General features: G+C 41.3%; 1 protein-coding gene across 5 annotated transcripts; it reads right to left on the bottom strand.

Moving 5' to 3' along the window:
* Positions 1-834: 834 nt before the first annotated feature.
* Positions 835-26,931, bottom strand: CLCC1 (chloride channel CLIC like 1). 5 transcript variants are annotated; one of them, XM_042953218.1, is made up of 12 exons: positions 26,848-26,931; positions 17,521-17,661; positions 17,001-17,102; positions 13,843-13,950; positions 11,150-11,371; positions 10,768-10,908; positions 8,797-8,890; positions 7,224-7,321; positions 6,818-6,964; positions 4,216-4,557; positions 2,510-2,797; positions 835-984 (listed from the first exon to the last, which is right to left on the bottom strand). In XM_042953218.1, exons 2-11 carry the CDS (start codon positions 17,647-17,649, stop codon positions 2,540-2,542), a joined length of 1,641 nt encoding a protein of 546 aa, XP_042809152.1. In that variant the 5' UTR covers positions 17,650-17,661; positions 26,848-26,931; the 3' UTR covers positions 835-984; positions 2,510-2,539. The 5 variants fall into 5 exon arrangements, with proteins under 5 accessions (XP_042809152.1, XP_042809149.1, XP_042809150.1 ...); XM_042953215.1 differs by lacking the exon at positions 835-984 and having other exon boundaries at positions 1,532-2,797; XM_042953216.1 differs by lacking the exons at positions 835-984; positions 26,848-26,931 and adding an exon at positions 26,495-26,792 and having other exon boundaries at positions 1,532-2,797.
* Between the last annotated feature and the right edge of the window lie 164 nt (positions 26,932-27,095).

Below are 27,095 nucleotides of genomic sequence, written 5' to 3' on the forward strand. Positions count from 1 at the left end.
TATATCTTCTGTTGCAAAATACTGTTTAAGACCTAATATCAAAAAACAAACCCAAACTCCTGTGGTTGTATCAAGAACCTAGGCCATGAAAATAGAGAACACATGAAAACTCACAAAATTTAAGTATGAAAAATGTAGGTTAAGCTCTCAGTCGTCATTAAGCCTCCCTTCATCTCAGGAACTGAAGGCAGTTTACAAGGGTACGCAATACGACATGACAGGAAGTAAATTTAGCAAAAGAAGACAGCAAGGATGGGACAGGCTAAGGCTGAATTGTAAAATGCAAATGCCCACACCCAGAACTCATTCACCTCTGGTTGCTTTTGATTCTGCACAGCTGGGATGGTATCTGGGGCTCTGGGCCTCTGTCCCTTCTCAAAGTCCTTCAGATGACTTGATGGGCAGTGAGAATCACTTCTCCAAATGGCCAATGTTCACAAAAATAAAACAGAAGAAAGTTACTCGATCTGGAATCACATTAAAGGCTCAGGAAAAAAAAAAGTATTCTTGGTTCTAAGATCAGACAAATTTTGTCAAAAGTACTCTGTTAACACCTGGATCACTTTATGATGTATATATTATATATAGGATATAATGTCCTAGATAGCGTCCTTTTAAAACCTGTATGTAAGTTTCATGGGTTTTTTCTTATAAGCATATTTAATGAGCAAAGACAGCATACCAAACCACAATAATGTAAAATATTTTGTGTATACTGCAGTTAAGAGCCTGTAAACATTCATTAATTCCATTTAAAAACTGCTTTTAAAAAGCTGTATACCTTACTGATTTTCCTAAAAGCCTGTTGCTACAATTCTTGATTTTGATAAATATGAGCTGGACAATAAACAAGCCTATTACTCCAAGTTCTAGACTGCCCTTGATCTGTTCAGTTTGCTTTAGTCTTCCCTATTTGCTGTCATTCGACAGCAGTTGAATGTATGTTGCTTTGCTGTCAAAGTGGACTGCATCCCCAACAGTTATCTGTAATGAAATAATACAAAGACGAAATTTTAATTTTTTACAGACTTGTTTTTAGATTGATAAAAAGTTCAAACAGCATTAACTCCACTCTCATTGTTACAGTCTGTCACCTGAGGCATTCGATACTCTTTAGAGTCTAATCACAGCTCAAAGGACACCTAACCACCCTAGGTGCATATTTACCAACTAGCATGAACAGGTCTGGCCCTCAAAGAGGTTTTTTCAATGTTTATTTTTGAGAGGGGGGACAGAGAGAATGAGCAGGGGAGGGGCAGAGAGAGAGAGAGGGAAACACAGAATCTGAAGCAGGCTCCAGGCTCTGAGCTGTCAGCACAGAGCCCGCTCAGGGCTTGAACTCACAAACCGTGAGATCATGACCTGAGTTGAAGTCAGATGCTTAACCAACTGAGCCACCCAGGTGCCACAAGAGAGGCCTTTATATGTATTGATGTTCAAAAATCCCCAAACTGCAGGCATCCTTGCATTAGTTCATATATCACATACCTACTATGTTACAAATTTTTATACAAAATTCTGTTGTATTTGGGGGGGGGGGGGGGAATACTGCCTTTTTGATGAAATACTAAAGATGTTTGCAATATTAAACTAGAAAATAATATTAACGTTAAATTTTACACCCTCTTGCTGAGGTAAGTTTTTAAAAATCTTGACAGTGGCATTTTTTAGTATTTGACCAGGGATGTAGAGAGATTATGCTGTTTAGCAAAAATAATGTACTTGACCAATGTGTAAAGTACATATTGAAATAGAGCTATTCTCAAAGTCTACGGACTATGTAAAACCCAGATTACCGACTTAAACTGTGCTAGTAACTAAATTCTCCTGGCAATCTTCAGTTCTTAGCTGAGGGTAAAGTAAGATAGGTGGCCAGGAAGCAGGCCCAGTCATCGCTGGGAGAGTTGAGAGACGGAGATGGGATAGGGAATGACAAAGCCATGATGAGCTAAGGCAGCCTACACAGAGACAAACGGACACACACTCCATGGCTGCATGAAGACACCGAAGTGCATGACAAGAGTAAACTTGACCACAGTGGACTCTCCTTAAAAACTATTTTTGGGTACTCCCACTTGCAGAAACATATCGAATCCAATGCACGACTAACAAATTATTAACTAAGGTAGGTGTCCTCGGGCTTCGCTAGGCACCACGCACGTTGGCTAGTTGGTTCCTATCTAAGCCTGTGAACCATCAACTTCTTTTTCACTGTCCCCTGAATCAAACTGACCTCTTTATTTGAAATCAGTGATACTTGCCATGGTGTTCATCGATGAATCCCGTTCCAAAATTAAAACTTTAAAACTTTTTGGGAGGTTTCAATATGAAAATGAAATTAAACTGACAAAAGATTAAAAACTAAACAGAAATACATGTGTATTCATTCGTTCTGATGGTCAATAAAAATATTAATGTAGAAGTTGGCACCTGTATAGTAAATGTCAGAATATGTGTAGAGAAGAGTGCACGGTTGTGAAGAGTATACTTTACAAAACCCAAAGACGACCTCGGAGCTGTGGTCCGAGTCTGTGTTCCTCTAGCCACATGGGCCAGCATCCAGGTCCTTTCCACAGCTGGCGGGGCTGGATGCACCACCGCCTTCCTCTGGGCTGCCTCTGGCCTCGGTCCTGAGCTGGCCCTTTTCCTCCGCAGATGTACCTTCCGCCTTCTCTGATGTCTCTGCACCAGAGACACGCTTAGTGGACTGGCTGCTTTCAGTGCTGCTTTCTGGCAGTGTGCTTTCTCCTGGGATTCCAACCTCTTTGGGCTTTGCATCCAAAACAGGAAATTTATGCTGTAGAGAATTACATTTTAATTGTTTAATTAATGCAATCAAACATGTTTAACAAGTTCCTATGCAAATCTGTTGTATCAAACTTGGAACTCTTTCGAATCCCAGCTCCAGTGCTGTACTGTAAGGATACAGATGTTATTAAGCCTCACAGAACTATACACGGAGGAATGGGGCAGGGGCACGGAGGATATGGCAGGTGGTCTAGTGACCCAGGTTTAGGAAGGGACAAGAGGACTGGTAAACAGTACTGCTAACTCCTCTTGCCTGGTGAGAGTAATTCATTTGAATTATTTATTAAGTCTGTATTAAGTTCTATGTGCTGGGGATACAGCAGGAACAAAACCGACAAAACCCGCGCCCTCACTGGAACTTCCAATTAACTTGGGGGAAAGAAGCAACAAATTAACAAACTACCACGCTGGGTTTACATCAGGTGATACAGGAGTAAAGGCCTGAAGAAATGAACCATGTGAATATACGGGAATGGCATTCTAGACAGGGAACAGCAAGTACAAAGGTTGTAAGTTCACGGAATAGTGAGGAGGCTCCTGTGGCTGAAGGAGAGTAAGCACAGCAGGAGAGCAGGAGGAGAAGAGATCCATGTACCAACGGAGCTGGGCTGTGGGCAGATCAAGGGAGCCCCGGGTCACCATGATAACTAGCTTTCCCTTTAAGTGAGATGGGAAGTCACTTGAGGCTTGGGATGAACGGTATCTTACCGTTACCTATTAAAGCTGAAAGGCACATCTGAAAATTTTCTAGATGTACGCAGGTATGTTTATTCTTATAAGAAACTCCGTGGAAGGGATTCTATAATCTCCTAGATTCTGCACTCACAGCTATTTCCCAAAGGTTTACAGTTGCAACTTGAACTTTGCAAATGACACTATAAATTCCTCTCACAAACAGAAATGGCAATGTCTCTTCAAATGACCCATAATATAGAGAAAACACCTCAACATTCGGCAGGTAGAAAGTAGACTCTAGCCAGCCAATGATACCAAAGACTTGGGAAAGTGTGGTGTGGCCCCTCCCCGCCCACTCTTCCGCCCAGCTGAGCCTTTAGGGCTCTCCTGCGGGCTCCCCAGGGCTCCAGGCCTTCAGTGGGGACTTCTCTCTGAGCTCTTTACAGGTAGAAATTTTAGTCATGCTCGCTCGGTTTCCTAATGAAATTTCCTATGAACTACCACCTGTTCTAACTTGTTAAATAGTACTTTACATAAAAATTAAATCTGGCTTTATTTCTTCTGAGAAGGCCAAACTTTTGACTAGAAAGGAGGAGAGAGTAAACAATTATATCAATAACGATATAATTAACTGTGAAAGTTAAGAGAGGAAAAAACGCTTAACCAGAAGCTCTGTAGGAAGCACTCAGGCCTAGCATGACAGGACGGCAAAATGAACAGTTGCTGACTTACACTGGGTACCGCCTTGGGATGCTCTCTCGCCTCTGCGTCTGGTAAATCACATGCCCGGAGCACTTCAGGGCTCTTGTTGCCAGTCTTAAGTCTCAAGTCAACATCTCTCTGTCTCAAAACATCTCTTCTACCCTCATATGTTTTGTCATAAGGGCCTTGCTCAACGGGGCCGATCGGGCCTCTATAATAGAAATCTGTATCACCTGCTCCACCATGGGGTCTATAATCAACTTCCTTCTGCCGTCCTCTGTCACCTGGCTCAAGTGCCCGGGGTGGTTCTCTCTCGGGACCACTTATTTGTCTCAGCATATTAACTGATTTTCCAGCACCATAGCAGAAACTCTAGAAGGAAAAGAAATACATAGTCCTGAGTATTTAATGGCTGACTCACAATGAAATTATTCAGGATGCTAACAAAATTACCTAACTTGACTTGTGGCATTTGGAGACATATTCATTTCACTATTGTTTCATTAGAGGTCTCTTCTTTAGATTAATACTGGGCCAGAATAGCCAATAAAATGTGAGAAATCATGAAGTGTTAAGTAGACATTTCAATCAGCTGAACACATTCTGAATGAATTGTACCAAGGGAAGTTTGGCTAAAGTCTAGAAACTTAAATTGGAAGGTACTAACTGATAACTGCTCATCAGTTGTCTATTACACCCACCATATAAGGTAGTTGCTAAAAATCAGAATTGCACATCATTATGGAAACATTCTCAGGTAGGGTAAGTTTCCAACAGGCTTTGAGTCCCATTTCATGAGAAAACCTAGGCAGCATTTCTCAATGTGTGGCCCAGGGACCCCGAGGGGGATCCCTGAGACAGGTTCAGGGATTCTGTGAGGTCAAACTTTTTTCTACTTCAAAGACCTTAGTCTTTCTCACTCTTCCCTTCTGAGTGTGGAATCTTCTGGGGCTGGAATGACTTCCTCACTCTGACAGCTCATGGACCGTGTGCTCATGTAGACGTGAATTTTAAATTTTTCTTAGTTTTAATTCCTAATACGGTAAACTATCAATAAACAAAACCACCATAAATACGAGCTCTTCGTGGTCCTCCGTTTTTGTTTGTTTTGTGGGCTTTGGTTCTTAAGAGTACAAAAGGGTCCTGAGAATAAGAAAGTTGAAAATCACTGAGCTAGAGAAACTATTTGAAGACAGAAGCAGTAAAACCCTTTCCGCAGGCAGATGAATCAAGAGATGATGGGCTTTTGTCAGACACTAGATTATAGGGAGTCCACCCCTTACAATGGTTCGACTTACAACTGTTAGACTTCACAATGGTGAGAAAGTGATACACATTCTGCAGAAACTGTACTTCAAATTTAGAATTTGGATCTTTTTCTGGGCTAACAATTTGAGGTATGCTCTTCTCTGGTGATGCCGGGCAGGGCAGCTCCCGGTCAGCCGCGCGGTCACAAGGATGAACAACCCCTTCACCTCAATCACTCCTTACCCGCACAGCCATTCTGTTTCTCACTTTCAGTACAATATCCAAAAAACTGTGCGAGATATTTGACACTGTACTATAAAATGGGCTTTGTGCTAAATGATTTTGCCCAACTGCAGGCTAACATAAGCATTCTGATCACATTTAAGGCAGGCTAGGCTAAGCTATGACGTCCGGTAGGCTAGGTATCATAAATGCACTTTTGACGTATGGTATTTTCAACTTACAATGGGTTTATCGGGATGTAACCCCGTAAGTCAAGGGAAATCTGCACTACTACACAATTAATGTCACCTAACAAAATCATCCCCCTAAACCTGACTCCTAAAATCACAAGCCCAAAAAACAAAAACAAAACAGGAACAATTTCAAAATGAATAAAGCATAGTAAATTTTGTACCCTTAGGGAAGATAATCCTTTTTAATTTAATAATTAAAATTGGAAGGTACTAATCGTCTGATAATTGCTCACGTGTTGTGTATATTCACACCCAATATAGAAAGTCAATGCTGCAAATTCTTTAAAGTTGTACATTTTAAATAGCTTAATTTCTTTACAGATGCAAACTTGGCTTTTCCCATGGCACATCTGGGTTCTTTGTATTTTGTTTTATGTGACAACTACTTCATTAGGGTAAGGGCTGAAAATCAACAATAAGAAAGCTGAAGAGGCCGTGGATGAATGACGAATAATGTTTCTACATAATCAATGTCTGTTCCTGGATCCCCAAACTGTTTCCCAGTACAACACCTTCTTCTACATCCCTGCCTGATTCTGCGCTTAAGCCAACGCCCTTCCCTTCTCAGGGCTGCAAAAACTCAGACTGAAACAAGGCCCCCTTTCTCAAAGAGGACAAAACAACTGATTTCATCTGTATTACTTCAACAAGTTAAAGAACAAATTTAAAAGGGTGTTATTACTCGAAGTCCCTGCCACGACACCCACAATCAAACTTGAGAATCATCTCCTTGCTTATACACGTAAGAATACACACATAAGTATAAATAAATCCGCATCACTTTAAAATCATCTTTTCATACCATTAAGCATGACTTAGCCTGATTTACACAGCAAAAAAAGTCTGCAATTTTAGAACTGCCTTTTTCCTGCAAGTCCTGTTAACAGTCAACAGTGCTATGTACTAACCAGGACAGCCAGCGCCATAATTATCAGCACTGGAATGTGAAGTAATACTGGCATCTCCTTCATGAGCGCTTTAATAAATTCACCAGCTCCTTTTCCAATGTGTTTCAATGGCTCCGTGACAAAGTTGGTGAACGTAACTGCCAGTGCCTAAAACAAGACATAATAGCAACTTAATTTTTCCCTCAAATGGTTGAGTGCACAGAACAAGCCAAAATTCGCTGTGCACTGGGATGAAATTATGTTCATAAACTAAAATGCGTTTAATGTGAAAATCATTTGTAACGGAAGTATTTTTTCTAGAGCAAAGGTTTATTAGTAGCAAAATGACGGTAAAAACACGAACTTTTAATAAATACAAGGGATTTTTGACTTTGTATAAGTAATTTTGACAAAATGTGTTCTATACCTTCGTTGGTGGGACCAACCAAATAGGGTTGACTAACAAGAGCTCATAGTATTTTTGGCATGGGTCATCCTTATAGGTCCACGAACTTCTAAACACTTCTATTTAGAGAAACAGACAAAACACTGAGTCATTAAAAAAAAAGTTGCATTTCATTCCCAAATAAGACATTTTGGTTTTGTCCCTGTCCCTGCCGCCAACCAATTTTAACTGCTGTACAAATAGACTCCCTATAACACTGATTTAAAAAGTTTTCACCTTATGCCCAAAATGTTTAAAAATCCCCTCAAATTATACGAATCTTATGCAGATAAAACATACTTTATGAAAATTTCTAAACAGTAAACATTAAAAACTGTTCTTTATACATACAAATGAATCCAAGGAAAACGGGAAATCAGAGATCGCTGGATTATGTGGAAGTTAATATCCTGGCTGTGATGCTGTGTTGCTATAGTTGTGGAAGATGGTTCCACTGGGGATAATGGGGAAAGGGGGCACAGGATCTGTTTTACTTCTTACAACTACGTGTGCATCTAGAATTATCTCAATAAAATTTCAAGTTTTATTTATTTTGAAAGAGACAGCATAAGTGGGAGTGGGGCAGAGAGAGAGAGAGAGAGAGAGAAAGAGAATCCCAAGCAGGCTCTGGAGAGGAAGAGAGAGAGAATCTCAAGCAGGTTCCAAGCTGCTAGTGCACAGCCTGCTTGGGATTCTCTCTCTCTGCCTCTCTCTGCCCCTTCTCCACTTGTTTGCTCTCTCTCTCTCTCTCCCTCAAAATAAACATTAAAAAAAGAAACCAATTCTTACTTTACAAAATAAAGAACGTTAGTTCTCCCAATTTTTCTAAATGTATGTACACGGTACATTGCATACTAACCTGGGCTAGAGGATATATTCACTTGTCTCCTGCAGCCAGGAAGCAAGGCTGGATTGGTTTAGTTCCCATAACTTTTGAAGAAACGCTAATTTGGACACCCTGTTTTGTACAATCTGCCGAGTCTATTCTGGGTCAGCTATTACAGACGTGCATTTATAAAGTGCCTTTGAACACTAAACCATTCCTATTGCTAGACATACAGAAGTAAAGACAGTCACATTAGTGAGAATGTTTATAAAGTCTGTGAGATTAAAAAACATCAAATAATTTTCCTCTTATTTAAAAAATGTATAGTAAAGTTACAATATGAGGTTTCATAAGTCATTATGAGGAGATTAAGTCTAAGCTGGATATTAATTTATATAAACACGATTCACTTCTTTAATAAACATGCCGAACCCTCTTCCTAAGGACTAGATGAACGACATGAGCACAGGCTCCATCACGGTCCAATAGAGAAGACAGGTGACACTGGAGCCGGCAAAGACAGGTCCTATTCCTTCCCTGTGATGTTACATGAGCACAGGTGTCACGGTCTGAAACCCGACGCTTCTGGCATGTTCTTCTGATACTGAAGATTCATTTGGTCATGGGAAGCGTCTTTCCGGCATTTTATCATTTCTCTGTAATTACTAATATGTTCTCTCCTTCTCGGAAATTCTACTCAAGATAAGGCCCAGTGAACCAACACCTTACCCCAGAGACTTCCAATCCAGTCCATCTTCTCAGCACACACGTTGTTTAACGGCTCCATCTTGGCAACCTCGGCCTGATGCTGTGCGAAGGCTAGCTGACCAACACCAAGAGGGAGCTGTGAGCGGCCGCTAACAGGAGGTTATGTCTACATATCCAAAACCTTACTTCAAAGAGTGTCTGTACCAGACCCCAGACTGTTCACATTTTGTTCGATACAAAAAAAAATACGTATTATTTTAAAATAGTAGCTCTTTTCAGTTCATGGCAAAGCACAGTCTCTTTTTCTTTTTAAATTTTTTTTAACATTTATTTATTTTTGAGAGAGACAGAGAAAGACAGAGCATGAGCAGGTGAGGGGCAGACAGAGAGGGAGACAGAGAATCTGAAGCGGGCTCCAGGCTGAGCTGTCAGCACAGAGCTGGAAGTGAGGCTCGAACCCACGAACTGTGAGATCGTGACCTGAGCTGAAGATGGACACTTAACTGAGTCACCCAGGTGCCCTCAAAGCACAGTCTTAATATTAACAAGTGAGGATAAAGAATTATAGTTGCCTTCTTTGTACATACTTTTGATGAGAAAGGAAAACCTTTGTACTAAAAAGATTGTTTTAAAAAATTAGTTCAGGGGCGCCCGGGTGGCGCAGTCGGTTAAGCGTCCGACTTCAGCCAGGTCACGATCTGGCAGTCCGTGAGTTTGAGCCCTGCGTCAGGCTCTGGGTTGATGGCTCGGAGCCTGGAGCCTGTTTCCGATTCTGTGTCTCCCTCTCTCTCTCTGCCCCTCCCCCGTTCATGCTCTGTCTCTCTCTGTCCCAAAAATAAATAAAAAAAAAAACGTTGGGGGGGAAAAAAAAAAATTTAAGAGTCTCTTTTAAAAAAAAAAAAAAAAATTAGTTCAAGGGGCACCTGAGTGGCTCAGTCGGTTAAGCGTCCAACTTCAGCTCAGGTCATATCTCACGGTTCATGAGTTCGAACCCCATGTCGGGCTCTGCTGACAGCTCAGAGCCTGGAGCCTGCTTCCAATTCTGTGTCTCCCTCTCTCTGTGCCCCTCCCCCACCTCTCTCTCTGTCTCAAAAATAAATATTAAAAAAATTTTTTTAAATATCAGTTCAAATATAATTCACAGCACGTCCCAAAATATATACATTAAATAACTACTTCTCATTTTCTTTTTACAATTCACAATAAAGTGTTTTACTCTGGATGATTTTCAGCACAAATGGTCCATATAAAGATACTATATCTTTTTATATAAAAGCCCTGGGGGGAATCACCAAGATAACAATATTCAACCAAACTTTCTTCCTTTAATCTGTGAAGAATTAGTTCTAGAAGCTGCAGAACTTAGAGCAAAAAGTTAAGGATGTATCACAGTGACTTAAATCAGATAAATGCATCGAAAACACTTTGCTACCTGACTCACCCTGCGAAAACGATCTAAAATTGCCCTTCATTGGTTATGCTATTTTGACAAGAAGAATAGTGCTTCATTTGACTTTCTGTATTCAGTATGATCCCAATTTTGAAAGAACTGAAATTTATTTTAAAAAAATTTTTTTTATGTTTTATTTTTGTTGATGATGTGTCTACCATCAACATATCGCTTTCATATTCAGAAAATAACCGAACTTTTAAAAAATAATCTTTTGATATCTTTTCTGGCAAAGAATAAAAGGACATACCCTAAATTACCTACATAAAATTTTAAACAGTCTATCTACCTAGCTTTATTCTGATTTAGCTGCCCAGCTGCCACCGTCAGGAACTGGGCTGTGAGGACGAGGACCACGCCAGCTGGTCAAGGACCCAAAACACCAGGTGTAGGTGAGCAGCTGCCAGTTTCCTCCCCCGCCTCATCTCCAACCACTGCCTCCAGCCCTCAGGAAGGTTATGTATCAGCTCTTGATGCACGGTCTTCTTCTTCTATTATGAAATGGCATTTGAACGTTTTAAAGCCTCCCGCGTATTTAATACCTTATATAAATACATCCAATTCCATCCCAAACTGACGAGAAAACTGATGAATAAAACCCGTCTCAGCTGGGTGTACCAATGCACATAGGTCCACAGCTCGGTAGCCACCAGTGCCACGATGCAGAGCAGACACAGAAGCACCTCAAAAACAGGAAGAAGGGGAAAGCAAAGTTACTGCCACACCATCCTCCCCACCAGAAAATGGGAACTGTCAACAGAGACCAAAGAACCGGACTCCTAGGCCGAATCGGGTGTGCTCTTCTGCCGCACGCTCCTCAGTACAGCAGGAGGGTCTCCATACAGGCTCCTAACAATCATGGTGGAGATTTTAAGGGATTTTTAAAGCTGAGCTGTTACTTACGTCCCCCTCATCCCATCTTACCATCAACACGTTATACGGATCCACTCCAAAAGAGTCTTCAAATCGCCACTTCCATGTTTCAAAATCATGAAGCTTAAAATTAATTAAAATATCACTTAGTGCATCATCCAAGGCTCCTGGCTTCCAATCCTCTCCACTGAGAAACTTCTGTATTTCTAACAAGGTTTGTCTTCTTAGGATAATCTCAGCATCATAATGCATATCACCTTTGTTTTCTTCAGGCTGAATTAAATTTGCCAAAACAAACAATAGAAGAGAGAAACATTGTAAGACAACAGCCAATCTGGAACTAAATATGTATGTGGTTCTTATTTCACATGTATAAAATAAGGATAATACTATCCACCTATTTTTCTCACATACAAACCAGAGATTTTGTTCTATAAAGTCACCTTGGACGCTAGTCAACAAATACTGAACCATGGATCCTACAGGAAATACACGGTCAGGTTCCAAACACATTTTCATCAGCCTGTCAATGCACAGCCCTTTAATGTGTGTTTCTACTTAAAGATACCTTATTTAATCTTGTTGATTAACACTTAACTCACAGCCAACAGCACTGTAACTCATGCCCAAACGAAGCTTATCTCACATGCATATTTTTCTCTGTAAGGCACATCCCAGCCTTCATGTGCTCAGAGGCACTGGACAGGATTTTTCTTGGGAATTTTTTTTGAGAGTGCATGAGTAGGGGAGAGGGGCAGAGGGAGAGAGGGAGAAATCTAAAGCAGGCTACATGTGATCTCACAGTCTGTGAGTTCGAGCCCCGCGTCGGGCTCTGTGCTGACTGCTCAGAGCCTGGAGCCTGCTTCAGATTCTGTGTCTCCCTCTCTCTCTGCCCCTCCCCCTCTCATGCTCTGTCTCTCTGTCAAAAATAAATAAACATTAAAAAAAAAAAATTAAAGCAGGCTACACGCTCAGCATGGAGCCTGATACGGGGTTCGATCCCACAACCCCATGAGATCATGACCTGAACCAACATCAAGAACTGGACACTTAACTGAGCCACCCAGGTGCCCCTAATCTTGGGCATTGTTTTAAACAGCCAAATAACAACATCAGCGTAAGTGTGAAATATGTGGCACTAAATAAAGCATGAAAAAGTAATTGTTTATAGTCTGAGAACTGAAACAAGGCAAAACACAGCATTGCGCAGCCTCGGCTGGGAATGGGTGCACCAGACAATTCAAATGCTGTGCTGCTCTGTGCATGTCTGAGCGACACAAAAGCTCTGCAAGGATTAACTCTGGGGTCACAAAAGAAGTTCAGTGTGTACACAAATTCGCAAATATGGAATCCACAAATAACGAACGTGAGCTGTTTACTTTAGGATTCATTTATGACTTTCCATCTGACTGAATTTTCAGAAGTTCTAAAATATGCAGTAATACAAAAGAGAAAATGAATCTCGAAAAACAGCCCAACTGGAGTTTCTATGAACATGCATATTTTTTTTTAATTTTTTTTTTTAATGTTTATTTATTTCTGAGACAGAGAGAGACAGAGCATGAGTGGGGAAGGGGCAGAGAGAGAGGGAGACACAGAATCCGAAGCAGGCTCCAGGCTCTGAGCTGTCAGCACAGAGCCCGACACGGGGCTCGAACTCACAAACCATGAGATTATGACCTGAGCAGAAGTCGGCCACTCAACTGACTGAGCCACCCAGGCGCCCCGAACATACATATTTATAACTATTTTTATTAGCATGTATTCAGGTTAGCAAAATCATTACAGACATTTTACTTTCATTAACCAGTTAACACAAATAGAATATTCTTTTTTTCTAAGAATGCAGATATTTATATAAAAAGCAAATATAAAATCAGAAGAAAACAAAGTGTCATGTGGTATCACAAGTCGTCACTGAGCTAAAAAAGCAGTCATTGATTACTATTTTTAAAAAACACTACATTAAATATTTCCATCGTAGGTATTTTCTGCCTTCATCTGTGTCCTCACCCCACACACTTGTAAGACTTGAATTAAATGGTGCGTGTATGAGAACATCTGCTTTTTCACTTCCAAAATAAGGTGGGATGATTAAATATTCATCTAACATTCCTTTCCCCTTAAAACTTTTCTTGATGTTTAGAGGCACCTGGGTGGCTCAGTCGGTTAAGTGTCCGACTTCAGTTCAGGTCATGATCTTGCAGTCCATGAGTTCAAGCCCCGTGTTGGACTCTGTGCTGACAGCTCAGAGTCTGAAGCCTGCTTCAGATTCTGTGTCTCCCCCTCTCTCTGCCCCTCCCATACTCACGCTCTGTCTCTCTTGAATGAAAGAAAAACATTAAAAAGAAAATTCACTTTTCTTGATGTTTTGAATCCCCAGAGTGAAAACAATGACTCTAAAAACTGGAATCCTAACATTAATTATGAACAATATGCACATGATATGCAATTCTACAAAGTAGTACTTGACATAGTAAAAAGCTTCCGCGATGGGGGGAACCTACTTAAAAAACATTGTTGTCTCTCTCAACACAGAATGATCTTACATCACGAGAATGAGAAAGTGTGTAAGTGGTAGAAAACAAGGGCCAGCATAGAATTTCCTTGCCAAGTCATGAGTGTATTACATTTCCAACCATTTAGTAAAGTTCAAATAGCAAATTTAAAGCACCTCCTCCCATGTGAAATTAATAAATAATGAAAAGATCCACCATACTGATGAATATCACATCAATACTCACAAGTCCGAGCTTCCTGGCTTCAATTAAAATTTTATTTAAGTATCTCCTAAAAACAGGATTGCTTTGACTTTCATAGTCTTCCCTCTTTTTCTTTTCACACTCACTGATCTGTAATCACAGAATAAATTCAACATTAGTTAGCATCAAAGTTTAATGTAAGGGTCAAGTTTCTAGCCTAGAGATCCCATCAAGATCAAGGTAGGAGCTTGTGATTATCAACTATATGAAAACTATAGAACTTCCTACTTTCCGTGGGTTCTCTTTGCAAAGGGCAGGAAGGCAACAAGTGAGGAACACACGTTCAGCACTTGGCTCTGGCAATTTTAAAGCTAAAAATCATGAAGCAAGGAGGCAGAGATGTGGATGAGCAGAACATCTAGGACCATCTGCCTCTTCCCAATTCCAAAGTAATGATTCAATGAACAAAGGAACAAAAGAAGAAAGGAAGAGAATAAGGAACAGAGAGATAGAAAGAGAAACACACAAGAGGAAGCCGGAAGCTGAAATGAAGGGCCCAGCAAGGAGTTTCTTGAATGTGCATATTACTTTTTGCCTTTTATCAATTTTTCCTGTAAATGATCGATCATCCCCAACTCTATGTATGGGCTGCTTCAGAAGGGCAGGAACATGGCTTCTCCAGAGTGTCCAACACATGGCAACCCCTCAGCACGTAATTCATCATTCAGATTTCCTCTGAACCTAGCTCTACAGACACCACAGTGGTCAAGTTGCTAGGTGAGGGTAGTACCTATCTTACAGACATTAGAACCTGTGATAAGCAACTTTTATTTTCTAATTGAGTGTGGACCATGAGTTGAGTTAGCATGGAAACGGGCTTCAGATGATAAACAGAATAACCGAGCGTTACACTCAGACTTAGGATAGAAGGACACTTGAGAAGTCATGTGGCAGCTTCCTCTGCTTGCAGGCAAGGTTTAAAAACCTTTTAAATTTCTCTTTAAGAGAATGTGTGGGTTTTTTTGTTTGTTTTTGTTTTATTTTGAGACAGGGAGCAAGAGCATGTGCATGAGCGGGAGAGGGTGAGAAGGAGAGAGAGAATCCCAAGCAGGCTCCACGCTGTCAGCACAGAGCCTGACTTGGGGCTCCACCCCACAGACTGAGATCATGACCTGAGCCGAAACCAAGAGTCAGACACTTAACCGACTGAGCCATCCAGGCGTCCAAAAGGGAATGTTTTAATTTTTTTAACGTTTATTTTTGAGAGAGAGACAGAGAGAGAGAGAGAGGGCCAGAAAGAGGGAGACAGAGGATCTGAAGCAAGCATTGTACAGTGAATACAGAGCCCGACGTGGGGTTTGAAGTTACGAACCGTGAGATCATGACCTGAGCCAAAGATGGCCACTTAACTGACTGAGCCACCCAAGCGCCCCAAAGACAATGTTTTTTAAAATAAGAACTCAAGGGGCACCTGGGTGGCTCAGTCGGTTGAGGGTCCGACTTGGGCTCAGGTCATGATCTCGCGGTCTGTGAGTTCGAGCCCCACGTCGGGCTCTGTGCTGACAGCTCAGAGCCTGGAGCCTGCTTTGGATTCTGTGTTTCCCTCTCTGCCCCTCCCCTGCTCATGCTCTGCCTCTCTCTCTGTCAAAAATAAATAAACATTAAAAAAAAATAAATAAATAAAAATTAAAAAAATAAGAACTCAAGACTCCATTTTGCCAATCATATTTTTACAATTTTGAGCCCATGTTGCAAAGAATGGAATAAAAAATCTCTGTAAAAAGGCATTTCTGCATTTCCTAGTGTGCAGCCAAACAAACTCAATGATACTACAAAACACAACTAAACTGAGGCAAATCTTATCCAAGCATTACTTTACTGGCATTGGGTGAGACAGCATTCACAGCCGGTTAGCACCACAGCAGTGCTTACAGATCCATAATCGAGATCTCTGTGCCTCCATTCACAAGCTCTCCCAGTGTCTCAAGCTGGAAACCTCTGTCCTTCACTCCATCCCTTTCCCTTCTCCCTCAGCTACCCAAATTTGCCTATTCCACCTTGAAGAAGTCCCACATTTCCCTCTTCAACCCTTGTCACTGCCTTGGTTGGAGCACTGAGCACTGCTGGGCCCCTGTCACCCCCTCTCCTTCCAAGGCCTCTCCATGGGGCCACCAGCTCATAGTCTCCACAGCCAAGAGGTTGGTTCCCACCCCACAACACACATTCAAACCCTTAATAATAGTGACTTATTTCCTTTCTCATCATCTCTACTTCAGTCTCACAAATAAAAGGACTGAATAAATGAAGGAATAGCTACCACACACTAAATTATAATAATCCCTTATATTTGCAAGAGTAATTCTTATGCTCATCAGATGATCATAGGCCCATTTCTTCGTGGGCTACATTTGTCATGAGTCTATGACCAAGCACTGTGACAGGTGACAGAGAATCAAAAATGACTAAAACAGGGGTGCCTGGCTGGCTCAGTCAGTACAGCATGGGACTCTTGATCTCGGGGTTGTAAGTTCAAGCCCCATATTGGGTGTAGAAATTACTTAAAAATAAAAAAATAATAATAGGGGCACCTGGGTAGCTCAGTCGGTTAAGCGTCCAACTTCAGCTCAGGTCATGATCTCACGGTTCGTGGGTTCGAGCCACGCATCGGGCTCTGTGCTGACAGCTCAGAGCCGGGAGCCTGCTTCGGATTCTGTGTCTCCCTTGCTCTCTGCCCCTCCCCCACTCGCACTCTGTCTCTCAAAAATAAATAAAACATTAAAAATAATAAAATAAAATCTTAAAAAAGTAAATAAAACATTCTTGATCCCAAGAAATGTTCATCTCTGAGGGCTGATGGGGGGTGGGAGGGAGGGAAGGGTGGGTGATGGGTATTGAAGAGGGCATCTTTTGGGATGAGCACTGGGTGTTGTATGGAAACCCATTTGACAATAAATTTCATATATTTAAAAAAAAAAAAAAAGAAATGCTCATCTCATAAAGAAATAATTACAACATGGTGAAATAAATGTTATTACAGGAAAATAAAAGTACTATTTTTAAAAAAGTTCAGAGTAACTAAAAAAAAAATTATATATCAATATTGTACAGTACACAGAAGCATATGTAATGTTAGCAAATATAGGAAGCAGCAATTAAACATACTATGAATATAAAATTCATGAATTAAAAAAAATTCTAACCTTATGAGTTAAAGAATCAAGTTTGCTATAACATTCCGACAATTCATCAGCACATGACAAGTCAGGACTGACATCTTTTTTCTCTGATACATCATATTTCACCTAAAGCAAAACAGAGATTTTTATTTCCTTTATAAAACCTATAGTTAAGACTAAAACCTATAGTTAAGTTGTAAAACCTATAGTTAAGACTAAAATTTGACTTCATTTTATGACTTTGTTATATTCTTCAATTGTATTGAACCATCAAAAAAGAAAGAGTCTCAAATTTCTATACTAAGAGCTAAAATCAAATTAGTTGCTGCTCAATGGGCTTTACGTTCCAATTCAAAACAAAAATAACCAGGTGGGATTGAAATCATTTTAGATGAAGCAGGTCAGGGAGATAATCTGCACGGCTACTAGTCACTGATATACAATTCTTACAGCTCTGTGAAAAACTGCAATCGAAGTGGACTATTTCCAGTACAGACCTGGGAAGGTCTTACGTACACACACGCTTTTCTTTTTCTTTTAATACCTGAGATTTTCTCATTGTTCCTGAAGCAGCATCATAGTTAAGCATGTCTGTGGGATCAATCCAGTCATCATCAGAAGCATAACCAGTTATAAGCCACAGACATTCACAAAGGAGCAGAGAATACAGCATCCTGCATGAAGGCTAAAAAAAAAAATTTAATAGATATAATGAAATAGAATTATTTTTAGAAGACATGGTTTTGTAATAAAGGCTATCTACTTCCTTCTAGTGCTAAGATAATGCTTTCTTTCTGAATAACTGAAATAAAAATACTCAGTAAAACGGTATTCACATATAAACATATACACACATATTTTTGCCAAGACAAAAAGAAAGTAAGAATTTTTCATAAGACTCAGAAGAATCCGATTCCCGGGTTTATATCCAAGGAATGAAAATACCTATCCACACAAAAACTGATACACAAATGTTTATAGCCACATTATTCACAATAGCCAAAAAGCAGAAACAATTCAAATGTCTATCAACTGATGGATAACTAAAATGTCGTCTAGCCATACAAAGGAATCTTATTCATTCCATACAAAGGCCATGGAATGAATCAAATACTGATAAGTGCTACAATATGGATGAATCTTGAAAACACTATGCTATGTGAAAGAAGTCAGTCACCCAGGACCATAATATGATTCCATTTACGTGAAATGGCCAGAACAGGAAAATCTAGAGAGACAGAAAGTAGATTAGTAGGTCCTCAGGGCTGAGGATATAACAGAGGGTTGGTAGTTAAAGGATACAGGGCTTCTTTCTAAGGTGATGAAAAATGATCGAAAACTCACTGTGGTAATGGTTGCAATAATCTGTGAATACATTAAAAACCGCCGAGTCGTGCTCTTTAAATCGGTGAATTATATACAGTATGTGAATCATTTATCAGTAAAACTGCTTTAAAATAAACAGGTATTTAACCAAACCCTCTCCCCCCAATTTTTTTAACACATGGAAAATTAGAAAGGTATAAAATTAAGATTCAAATGAGGTGACCGAACTCCCAAACCTTTCAGAGAAAGTAACCTGCTTCAGCTAAGTCTCGGCAGAAATAACTGTCAAATCATTTTTTTTTAAGTTTATTTATTTATTTTGAGAGAGGGAGGGTGTGGGAGGGGCAGAGAGAGAGAGAGCCAAGCAGGCTCCACAGCAACAGCGTGGAGCCCAATGTGGGACTCAAACCCACAAACCTTGAGATCAGGACCTGAGCCAAAATCAAGAGTTGGATGCTCAACCGACTGAGCCACCCAGGTGCCCCAAATCATTTCAATACTTAATACCTCTTCTATTCAACACTGTCCAATACATAAACAACCAAGCACATGTGGCTATTTAAATTTAAATTACATTAATTACAAATTCAGTTACTCAATCATGCTAGCAGCATTTCAAGTGTTCACACACCCACAGGGGGCCTGTACCTGCCAGTACAGACACAGAACAATTCCATCACTGCAGAAAGTTCTGTTGGACACCTTATCTTATACCTACTATGAATAAAAATCAAATAAGAGAATTCTAAGATGAGAAAGCCCTGGGTTTATAGTCTACCTGTAGAAATAAAGTAGCTCCAGGCTAAATTAAACACTTCTTTGTGCTCCCCGAGTGCTCTCTTTATTCTTCCAGCACAACACACAACAAAATTAGCCACTTATTGGCCAATCTCTTCCACTGGCACAGTGGCTGCCCATCTTGGCTGTGTGTTAAGAATCACCTGACAAGCTTCTAAAAATCCCAATCTTCTGGCCACATCTCAGGCCAATTAAATCAGAATCTCTTAAATGTGGGACCCAGGCACTGGAATTTTAAAGCGCCTCAGGTGCTTTACGCAGCCAGGATAGAAAACCACTGTGCTATAAAGTGAACTTTTCCAGGGGAAGGTATCGGAATTCACCTTCCTGATGGCTCTCCATCTTGTCCCCTCCACCTCTCCAAGCCCAAGGCCTAGCCCGGTGGCTGGTGCATGAGATACCCAGTAAGTTTTAAGCTGCAAATGGTGAAAGCCATACAGGGATTCACAAGGTTTTAGAGGTTTAGAGGCTTCAGAGGCCACTCTCTGACTGGAAGACATAGGCACGATTTCATGGAGGAATGGGGTGTGGGAAATAGACCGGGAAGTGTGCAAGGTAAGGGAGGCAGAGGAGCAAAGTGAACCTTCGAAACCATCAGAGGACGGACATGGTGGGAGATAGACAGGAAGATGGCGGGATGGCAACGCTGTAGTGACAACGCTGATGTGAAAGGTTATGGCCAGACTTCTCGGCTAATAGTTCTCAAAGGCATGGGAGCTACATTTGGGGAAGATGAAGGTAGCACTAAGTGTACAGAATGAGGGGGAAAAGCTGGATTCTGAGAGTCCTCCAAGGAGGCTGAAGTAGCAAAAGGATGCCGAATCACATTCTGAAGATTGGCTATACATACAGGCCTCAGCTACTGAACGCACAAAAGAGAAGAAAGATGGCAGGCATGACCAAGATTTCAAGGCTGACCAACTACAAAAACATGGTATTATTAACCTCAAAAAGAAATTGAGAATGAGAACATGGTTTTGGGGGAAAGTCAGGCATTCGTTTGTACAGCATTTACTAAATACCTACTGGATACTGGGCACTATCTTATGTGACAGGGATACCAAGACACTAGACCGACCATGATTTGTTAAGAAGCTACATGGAAGGAGGAACACACGGGGATGGGGGACAGGATGGGACAGTAACTTGACCAAAAAATAAATATAATTTCAGGTAGTGATATGTGCTGTGAAAAAAATAAAGGGGGACAATGGTATGGATGAGTTAGGAAATGTTGAGTATTTTAGGGAAGGTCTCTGAGGAGATTAAAGATGGCCACAAATGCTGTCAAGTCCCCAGCGAGAGATGGAGTTTATTTTCCCTCCTCCCAAATCTGGGCTAACCTTGTGACCACTGTCAACTGAGAAGAGAGGAAGAACTGATACAAAAGCATTTATTTTGGGCTTAGAACTATAATTTGGGGAGCAGCCCAAATTGTGGCCCCACTGCAGGGAAAAAGGGTTTGTTTTTTTTTTTATTTTTTTTTTTTTAACGTTTATTTATTTTTGAGACAGAGAGAGACAGAGCATGAACGGGGGAGGGTCAGAGAGAGAGGGAGACACAGAATCTGAAACAGGCTCCAGGCTCTGAGCTGTCAGCACAGAGCCCGACGCGGGGCTTGAACTCACAAACCATGAGATAAAAACCCCAAAAAAGGGGTTTTTATAAGAAAAAGGAGGAAACAAAATACCTTACATCAGTTGTTTCCCAAGTATTGTAACTGGGAGATACTATTACAATTTATAATTCATTGGCTTTCTAGGTATATTGCATTAGTTGCTAGCAAAGTCCCTTTTGCAGAGTGACCAATTTTTGTTAAAAATACAGATACAGCAGTCAGGTGCTCAGTCATATGCCCTTGCCCAGTTCAACAGTGGAATGCAATTCCTGTTTCAAAAACAGAATGAATGGGGCACCAGGGTGGCTCTCAGTTGGTTGAGCATCTGACTCTTTGAGTTCAGCTCAGGTCATGATCCCAGACTTGAGCCCCAGACGGACCCTGCTTAAGATTCTCTCTCCACCCCAGTCCCTCTCCCCCCTCCCACCCCTTGCATTCTCTCTAAACAATGAAGAAAATAAATAAATAAAAACAGGATGAAGTTTCAGTCACAAAATGAAGTCTCTTATGCACAAATGTTTTACACAGGTTCACAATATTTAGCCAAAATATTGTGGCAGAAGTGATGCTGTGTTGGTTCTGGGCCGGGCCGGGCCTGGCCTGGCCTGGCCTATGTGACACCCAGCTGCTTCTACTTTATCACTTTGGAACACCTGCTCTTGGACCTCAGCTGCCATACTGTGAGAAGACCTAGCCACATGGAGAGGCCATGTGTTGGGACACGCTAAGCTCCCAGCTGGCAACCAACATCAATGGCCAGCCATGTGAATGAGCCATCTTGGTAGTTCCAGTCCAATCCCACAGTATTGGGCCTGTGACCCAGCCAACATCATGTGGAATAAAAGAGCTACACAGATGAGTCCAGTCAAGCCCCATAAGCCTACAGAATCATAAGAATAAAATGTTTAAATGCCTCTAAACTTTGAGGTGGTTTGTTACACAGCAGTAGATAACCACAACGACATTTAAGCAGAAAAATGGTAAGAAGCTAACCTTAGAAGACTTGGGAAAAGAATATCTAGAGAATGGGCATAGCAAGCGTAAAGATCAGAGTGGGGAGAAAATTTGAAGCATTCAAAGAACAGGAAGGTCAAGATGCATAGTACACCGTACTCCAAAGCACTCCCTAGACTCCTACTTCTGGCCAAGATGAAGTAGCAGGGGCCAAATGTACTCTCCTGCCTGAAAAACCGAAACCTCTGCGCAAAATCTATGAGACAACAATTTTCAAGACATTGGATACTAGGTGAGCAAGGCTAATTGTCTTTGAAAAAATGGGAAATGGGCGACTGGGTGGCTCAGTCAGTTAAGCTCCCAACTTTGGCTCAGGTCATGTTCTCAGAGTTTATGAGTTTGAGCCCCATGTTGGGCTCTGTGCTGACAGCTCAGAGCCTGGAGCCTACTTTGGATTCTGTGTCTCCCTCTCTCTGTCCCCCACCCCACTCCACTCTCTCTCAAAAATAAATAAAACATTTAGAATTTTTTTAATTAAAAAAAAAAAAGAAAGAAAAATGGGAAACAAACACAGACAGTCCTTCCATTGCCCCAGCTTACTGTCTTAACAGTTTGCAGGCCATGAGCACAGGGAGGGGGAACTCAGGCAGAGCCCAGAAAACAGAGGAAACAGAGCTGAGTATCTGGGGGGACCAAGGCAGAGAAAGCTGCAGAGAGACAGAACCCCTTTATTATGTGCAGAGGGTCCCTGCCACATAATAAAGGATATCTGGTCTTTGACCACAGTTCCTCCAAATGCCCTAGAAATTTCCTGAGTGATGGCAGTGTCTGTGATGAGGTGCTAATGAGGTGACTACGTTGGGCCCAAGGTAGCTTCAAGGTGGAGGATGGTCATCAGAAAGACCAAGCACAGGATTAGAGGGTTGGAACTTTCATCCATCCAACCTCAGGGGAGGGAAGGAAAGTGGAGATTGATTTCAATCACATGGCCAATGACTTAATCAGCCATGCTCTGCATCTGGCTCTGCACCAACAGTGCAGAGACTGGGATTCTCTCTCTCCTTCACCCAACTCATGCTTGCTCGTGTGTGCTCTCTCTCTCAAATAAACTTAAAAAAAATTAAAAAATAAACATGAGTAAAAAATTTAGGAAACTGGTAATTGAGAAAATAAAACCAAAAGTTAGTTCTTTGAAATGACTAAAAAAGTTTGATATACCTATAGTAAGATTAATGAAGAAAAAGAGAAGCCCCTCCCCCAAATCAAAAATGAAACAGGATAAACTTATTCCTGATTAAAACACTTAGCAAACCACGAATAAAAGAAAACTGCCAGAGTACTACCGGCAAACACTACACTTGATAAATACTGAAATCTTTCCCTCTGAGATCAAGGAGACAAGGGAAAACCTCTGGAAGGTTTCTGGGATATTGACAGTGTTCTAGTTCTTTTTTTTTTTTTTTTTTTTTTTTTTTTTAACATTTATTCATTTTTGAGAGATGGGGAGAGACAGAGCATGAGTTGGGGAGGGGCAGAGAGAGAGGGAGACACAGAATCCAAAGCAGACTCCAGGCTCTGCCTGTCAGCACAGAACCCGAATTGGGGCTCAATACCATGAACCAAGAGATCATGACCTCAGCTGAAGTCACTCAACAAATGAGCCACCCAGGTGCCCCAACAAGTGTTCTAGTTCTTAATCTAGATAGTAGTCACATAGGTGTATGCTTTTTAAAAATTTGATAAGAACATTAATATTTTAGACACTTTTCTGTATATGTATTTCAGATTTTACAAAAGCCTTTTCTAAAATGGAAAAGAATGAGATACCATTATGGTCTGAACTGTATACCTCTAAAATTCATACGATGAAATCCTAAACCCCAGTTTCACAGAATATGACTGTATTTGGAGACAGTGTCTCTAAAGAGGTAATTAAGTCATAAAGAGGTCATTAGCATCAGCCCTAATCCAATATGACTGGTGTCCTTATAAGAAGAAGAAATCTAGACACAGGTCAGAGAGAAGACAGGAGGACACAGGAAAAAGGCAGCCATCCACAGGCCTAGAGAGGCCTCAGAAGAAACCAACTGTGCCGACAACCTGATCTTGGATTTCTAGTGTCCAGAATTGTGAGAACATAAACTTCTGTTGTTTAAGCCACCAATCTGTGGAATTTGGTGGTATGTGGTATAGCAAACTAACACAGATTTCTTCAGACATAAAAAGACTAAGAAAGATTCCAACCCACAGACTCTTGATATGTTAAAGAAGTTTAACCTCAATGAGAAAAGGTGTGAATAAAAGAAACAATGATGAGCAAAGGAACTGGTCAAATACACTAATTAAGTAAACCACTAATAAAAACAAAACACCCACAACTCTTTTTACCCCACAACTTTTTATGTTTAAAAATGTAAAACTGGGGAGCCTGAGTGGCTCAGTCAGTTAAGTGTCCAACTCTTGATTTCAGCTCAGGTTATGCATGATCTCATGGTTTGTGGGATCAAGCCTGGCCTCGGGCTCTGTGCTGACAGTACAGCGGCCTGCTTGGGATTCTCTCTCTTGCTCACTACCTCTCTGTCCCTCTGCCGCTTGCTTGCTTGCTTGCTCGCTCGCTCTCATCCCCCCACCCCTCAGAATGTAAATGTAAAAAAAATGTAAAACCCAAATACGAAGTAAAACAACAGTGGGAAAGGTATCCTAGGATCCCTGTCACACTCTAGAGACTGTTAGAAATACTGGATGACTGTATACTTTATTGGGGGGGGGGGGGGGGAGAGGAGGAGTTAAACTAAGGAATAAAGCCTTGAGAAGGCCCAAACACAAAGAAAACACTTAAGACTAATAAGCACGGTAGAAGACAAACTAAAAAATGCAATGTGTAGAAAATGAGAGGAGCTTAATTTGAAAGAGGCATTAGTCAACTGTTATTAAATACTTCAAAGAAGCTGAGAAAAATAAAGTCTGGGGGAAAAAACACACAGGATTGCTTAATTCATTGGTCATGTGTGAAATGACTTTCACAGACTAAAAGGGAGAAACTTAATTCTAAGCAGTGAAGAACTAGGTAGGTGACAAAGGGCATCTCTGAATGGAGCAGAAGCTCTGAGAAGATGGCAGTGTATAAAATCAAGTCTACAGAAAAGGCTTTTCATAGGCAACAAGATTTTACCCTCCTTCATAAACAGAAATGAATAAGGAGGAATGGAAATAAAGGTTCTAAAGCAAAAAGAAGAGAAGCTGACAGAGTTCACATTATTACATGTATCAAGAAGATGGTGAAATGATCCACTAGGAAGCCAGGAATGTCACTGGGTGAGGAAGCTGGGATGCAGGAATGGAGATTTGGGAAAACAGCTCTATAGGGAGCATTATGTAAAGGGAGATGAATCAAACACCTTTCAAGCAGGGGCACCTGGGTGGCTCAATCGGTTAAGCACCCAACTTCAGCTAAGGTTGTGAGTTCAAGCCCCACGTTCGGCTCTCTGCTCTCAGTGCAGAGCCTTCTTTGAATCCTCTATCGCCCTCTCTCTCTGTCCCTCCCCTGTGCACGCTCTCTGTCTCAAAAACAAATAAACATTAAAAAATAAAAAAAAGCCACTCCTTAAAAAAAAAAAAAAAACCCACAACCTTTTGAGCAGCTGAGTTTTGACTATGACCCCTACAAAGTCATGCTATTAGCAATTATGCTACTTTCTCCAATAATGATCAGCAGATCCAGAGCTTCATCCAGGACTAAGAATTAGAAATGAAAAATCATGCAAGACCAGGAGCTGAGGTAGAAGAGTGGAACCAGCTGCAAACTCAAGTCCTCCTGCCAAATCCCAGTGGTCACTGACTGAAGGCTGTAACTCCTTGAGCAATCTTATAGCTGATCTCACGCTTCCTCCAAACAAAGCTGTATCTAAACCTGCTGGGGATCTTGTTAAAAACAGCTTCTGATTGAATACATCTGACGTGGGCCTGAGATTCTGCATTTCTAAGAGCTCCTAGTGATGGCAGAGACATTGGCTCACAGACCACACTCTGAGAAGCAAAGTGTTAAGGAAAAGTAACCATCCTGTGTTGGTTTAGTTTAATGAGGGGCACCTGTGATTCTACTTGACAGTGACTAATAAGCTTACTTTAAATCACCTTTCTCATCTGCTTCAGGCTTTGACACTAATATCAAAATTATTATATATATAACAAATATATATAACAAGTATATATAATATATATAAATATATAATAATATAATAAAACATGGATAATATATAATTATTAGATATATAATATATATTATATATAGTCCTCTTACTACATGCCAAACACTGTTACATACATTCATTCATTGAGTCCTCACAAAAACTCTTGGAAGTAGTACTGTCATCTTCATTTTACAGTTTGGGATAACAAATAACTTGAGTGGAGAGCTACCAAGAAAGACTGAGATCTCCAAGGAAAGTTACAGCTACTGAGTGGAAATCAGCAAAGAAAAGTATCTGATTTCAATGAATTACACACGTATGAGAAAGACAAGACTAACTTGAGTCAAATTCTGTATTAACCAAGAAGTTGCATGGCACAAAAGTCAGGAGTTCGCAATTTAGTTCGTGTGCCTATGTCTGGTTTGCTGGAGTCACGACTCTCAAACTTGAGAATCTGCGTCTCTAACAACCTGCCAGATGGCGATGATGACACTAATCTGGGGACCACACCTTCATAACCACTGCCATGGAGAAAATATGAATTGTTTTTCACCACCCACTCATAAATATGTATCTCTAATCCTTATATTCAAATCAGATTTGAAGTTTTAAAAAATTAACTACAACCAAACCCGAGCTATTCCGCTGGCGGTATTCGATCAAACGCTGCGTAAAGTTTTCAGAGATAACTGAAGCCCAGGAAATTCAGCGTTCGCTCGACTCTGGCTTTGCAGTTGCTGCCCCTTTCCCTAGGCCGCTCTTTGAACAGTGTAACTCCCCAGCAGCCCGCTCTGCTCCCGAAGATAAGGCGGCCAGTCCTCGCCGATCCAGGCACAGCAGCCCGGGAGAGCGCGGCCCCCTGCCCCGGGCAGCGCCCGCCCAACCCGCCGGGGCCGAAGCCGTAATCCGCCCCCCGCACATACACCCAACCGCGCCGACTCAAGGCCGGGTCACCAGCCTGCGTCTCGGGAAGAAGGGCACCTACCCGCCGGCCTGCTGGAAAAGATGGCGAGCCGCCTAGCGGAGCCGCCGAACGCTTCAGCGGGCGCCTGGTTTCTGGCACCGCCTCATCGACTTACTCGGCTGGCAGCTGTGTGTCCTTCCCGGGCGCGCGGCTGATTGGCCCGCCGAGGGGGCGGGGCCTGACTCTGTCGGCTAGGTTTAGGCCAGGGTTTTTTACTTTGATCAGCTAGCTGAACTCTCTGCAAGTGGAGCCAAATGTATACGAATGGG

Source organism: Panthera leo, chromosome C1 (assembly GCF_018350215.1).
Source record: "Panthera leo isolate Ple1 chromosome C1, P.leo_Ple1_pat1.1, whole genome shotgun sequence".
NCBI classification, from domain to species: Eukaryota; Metazoa; Chordata; class Mammalia; order Carnivora; family Felidae; genus Panthera; species Panthera leo.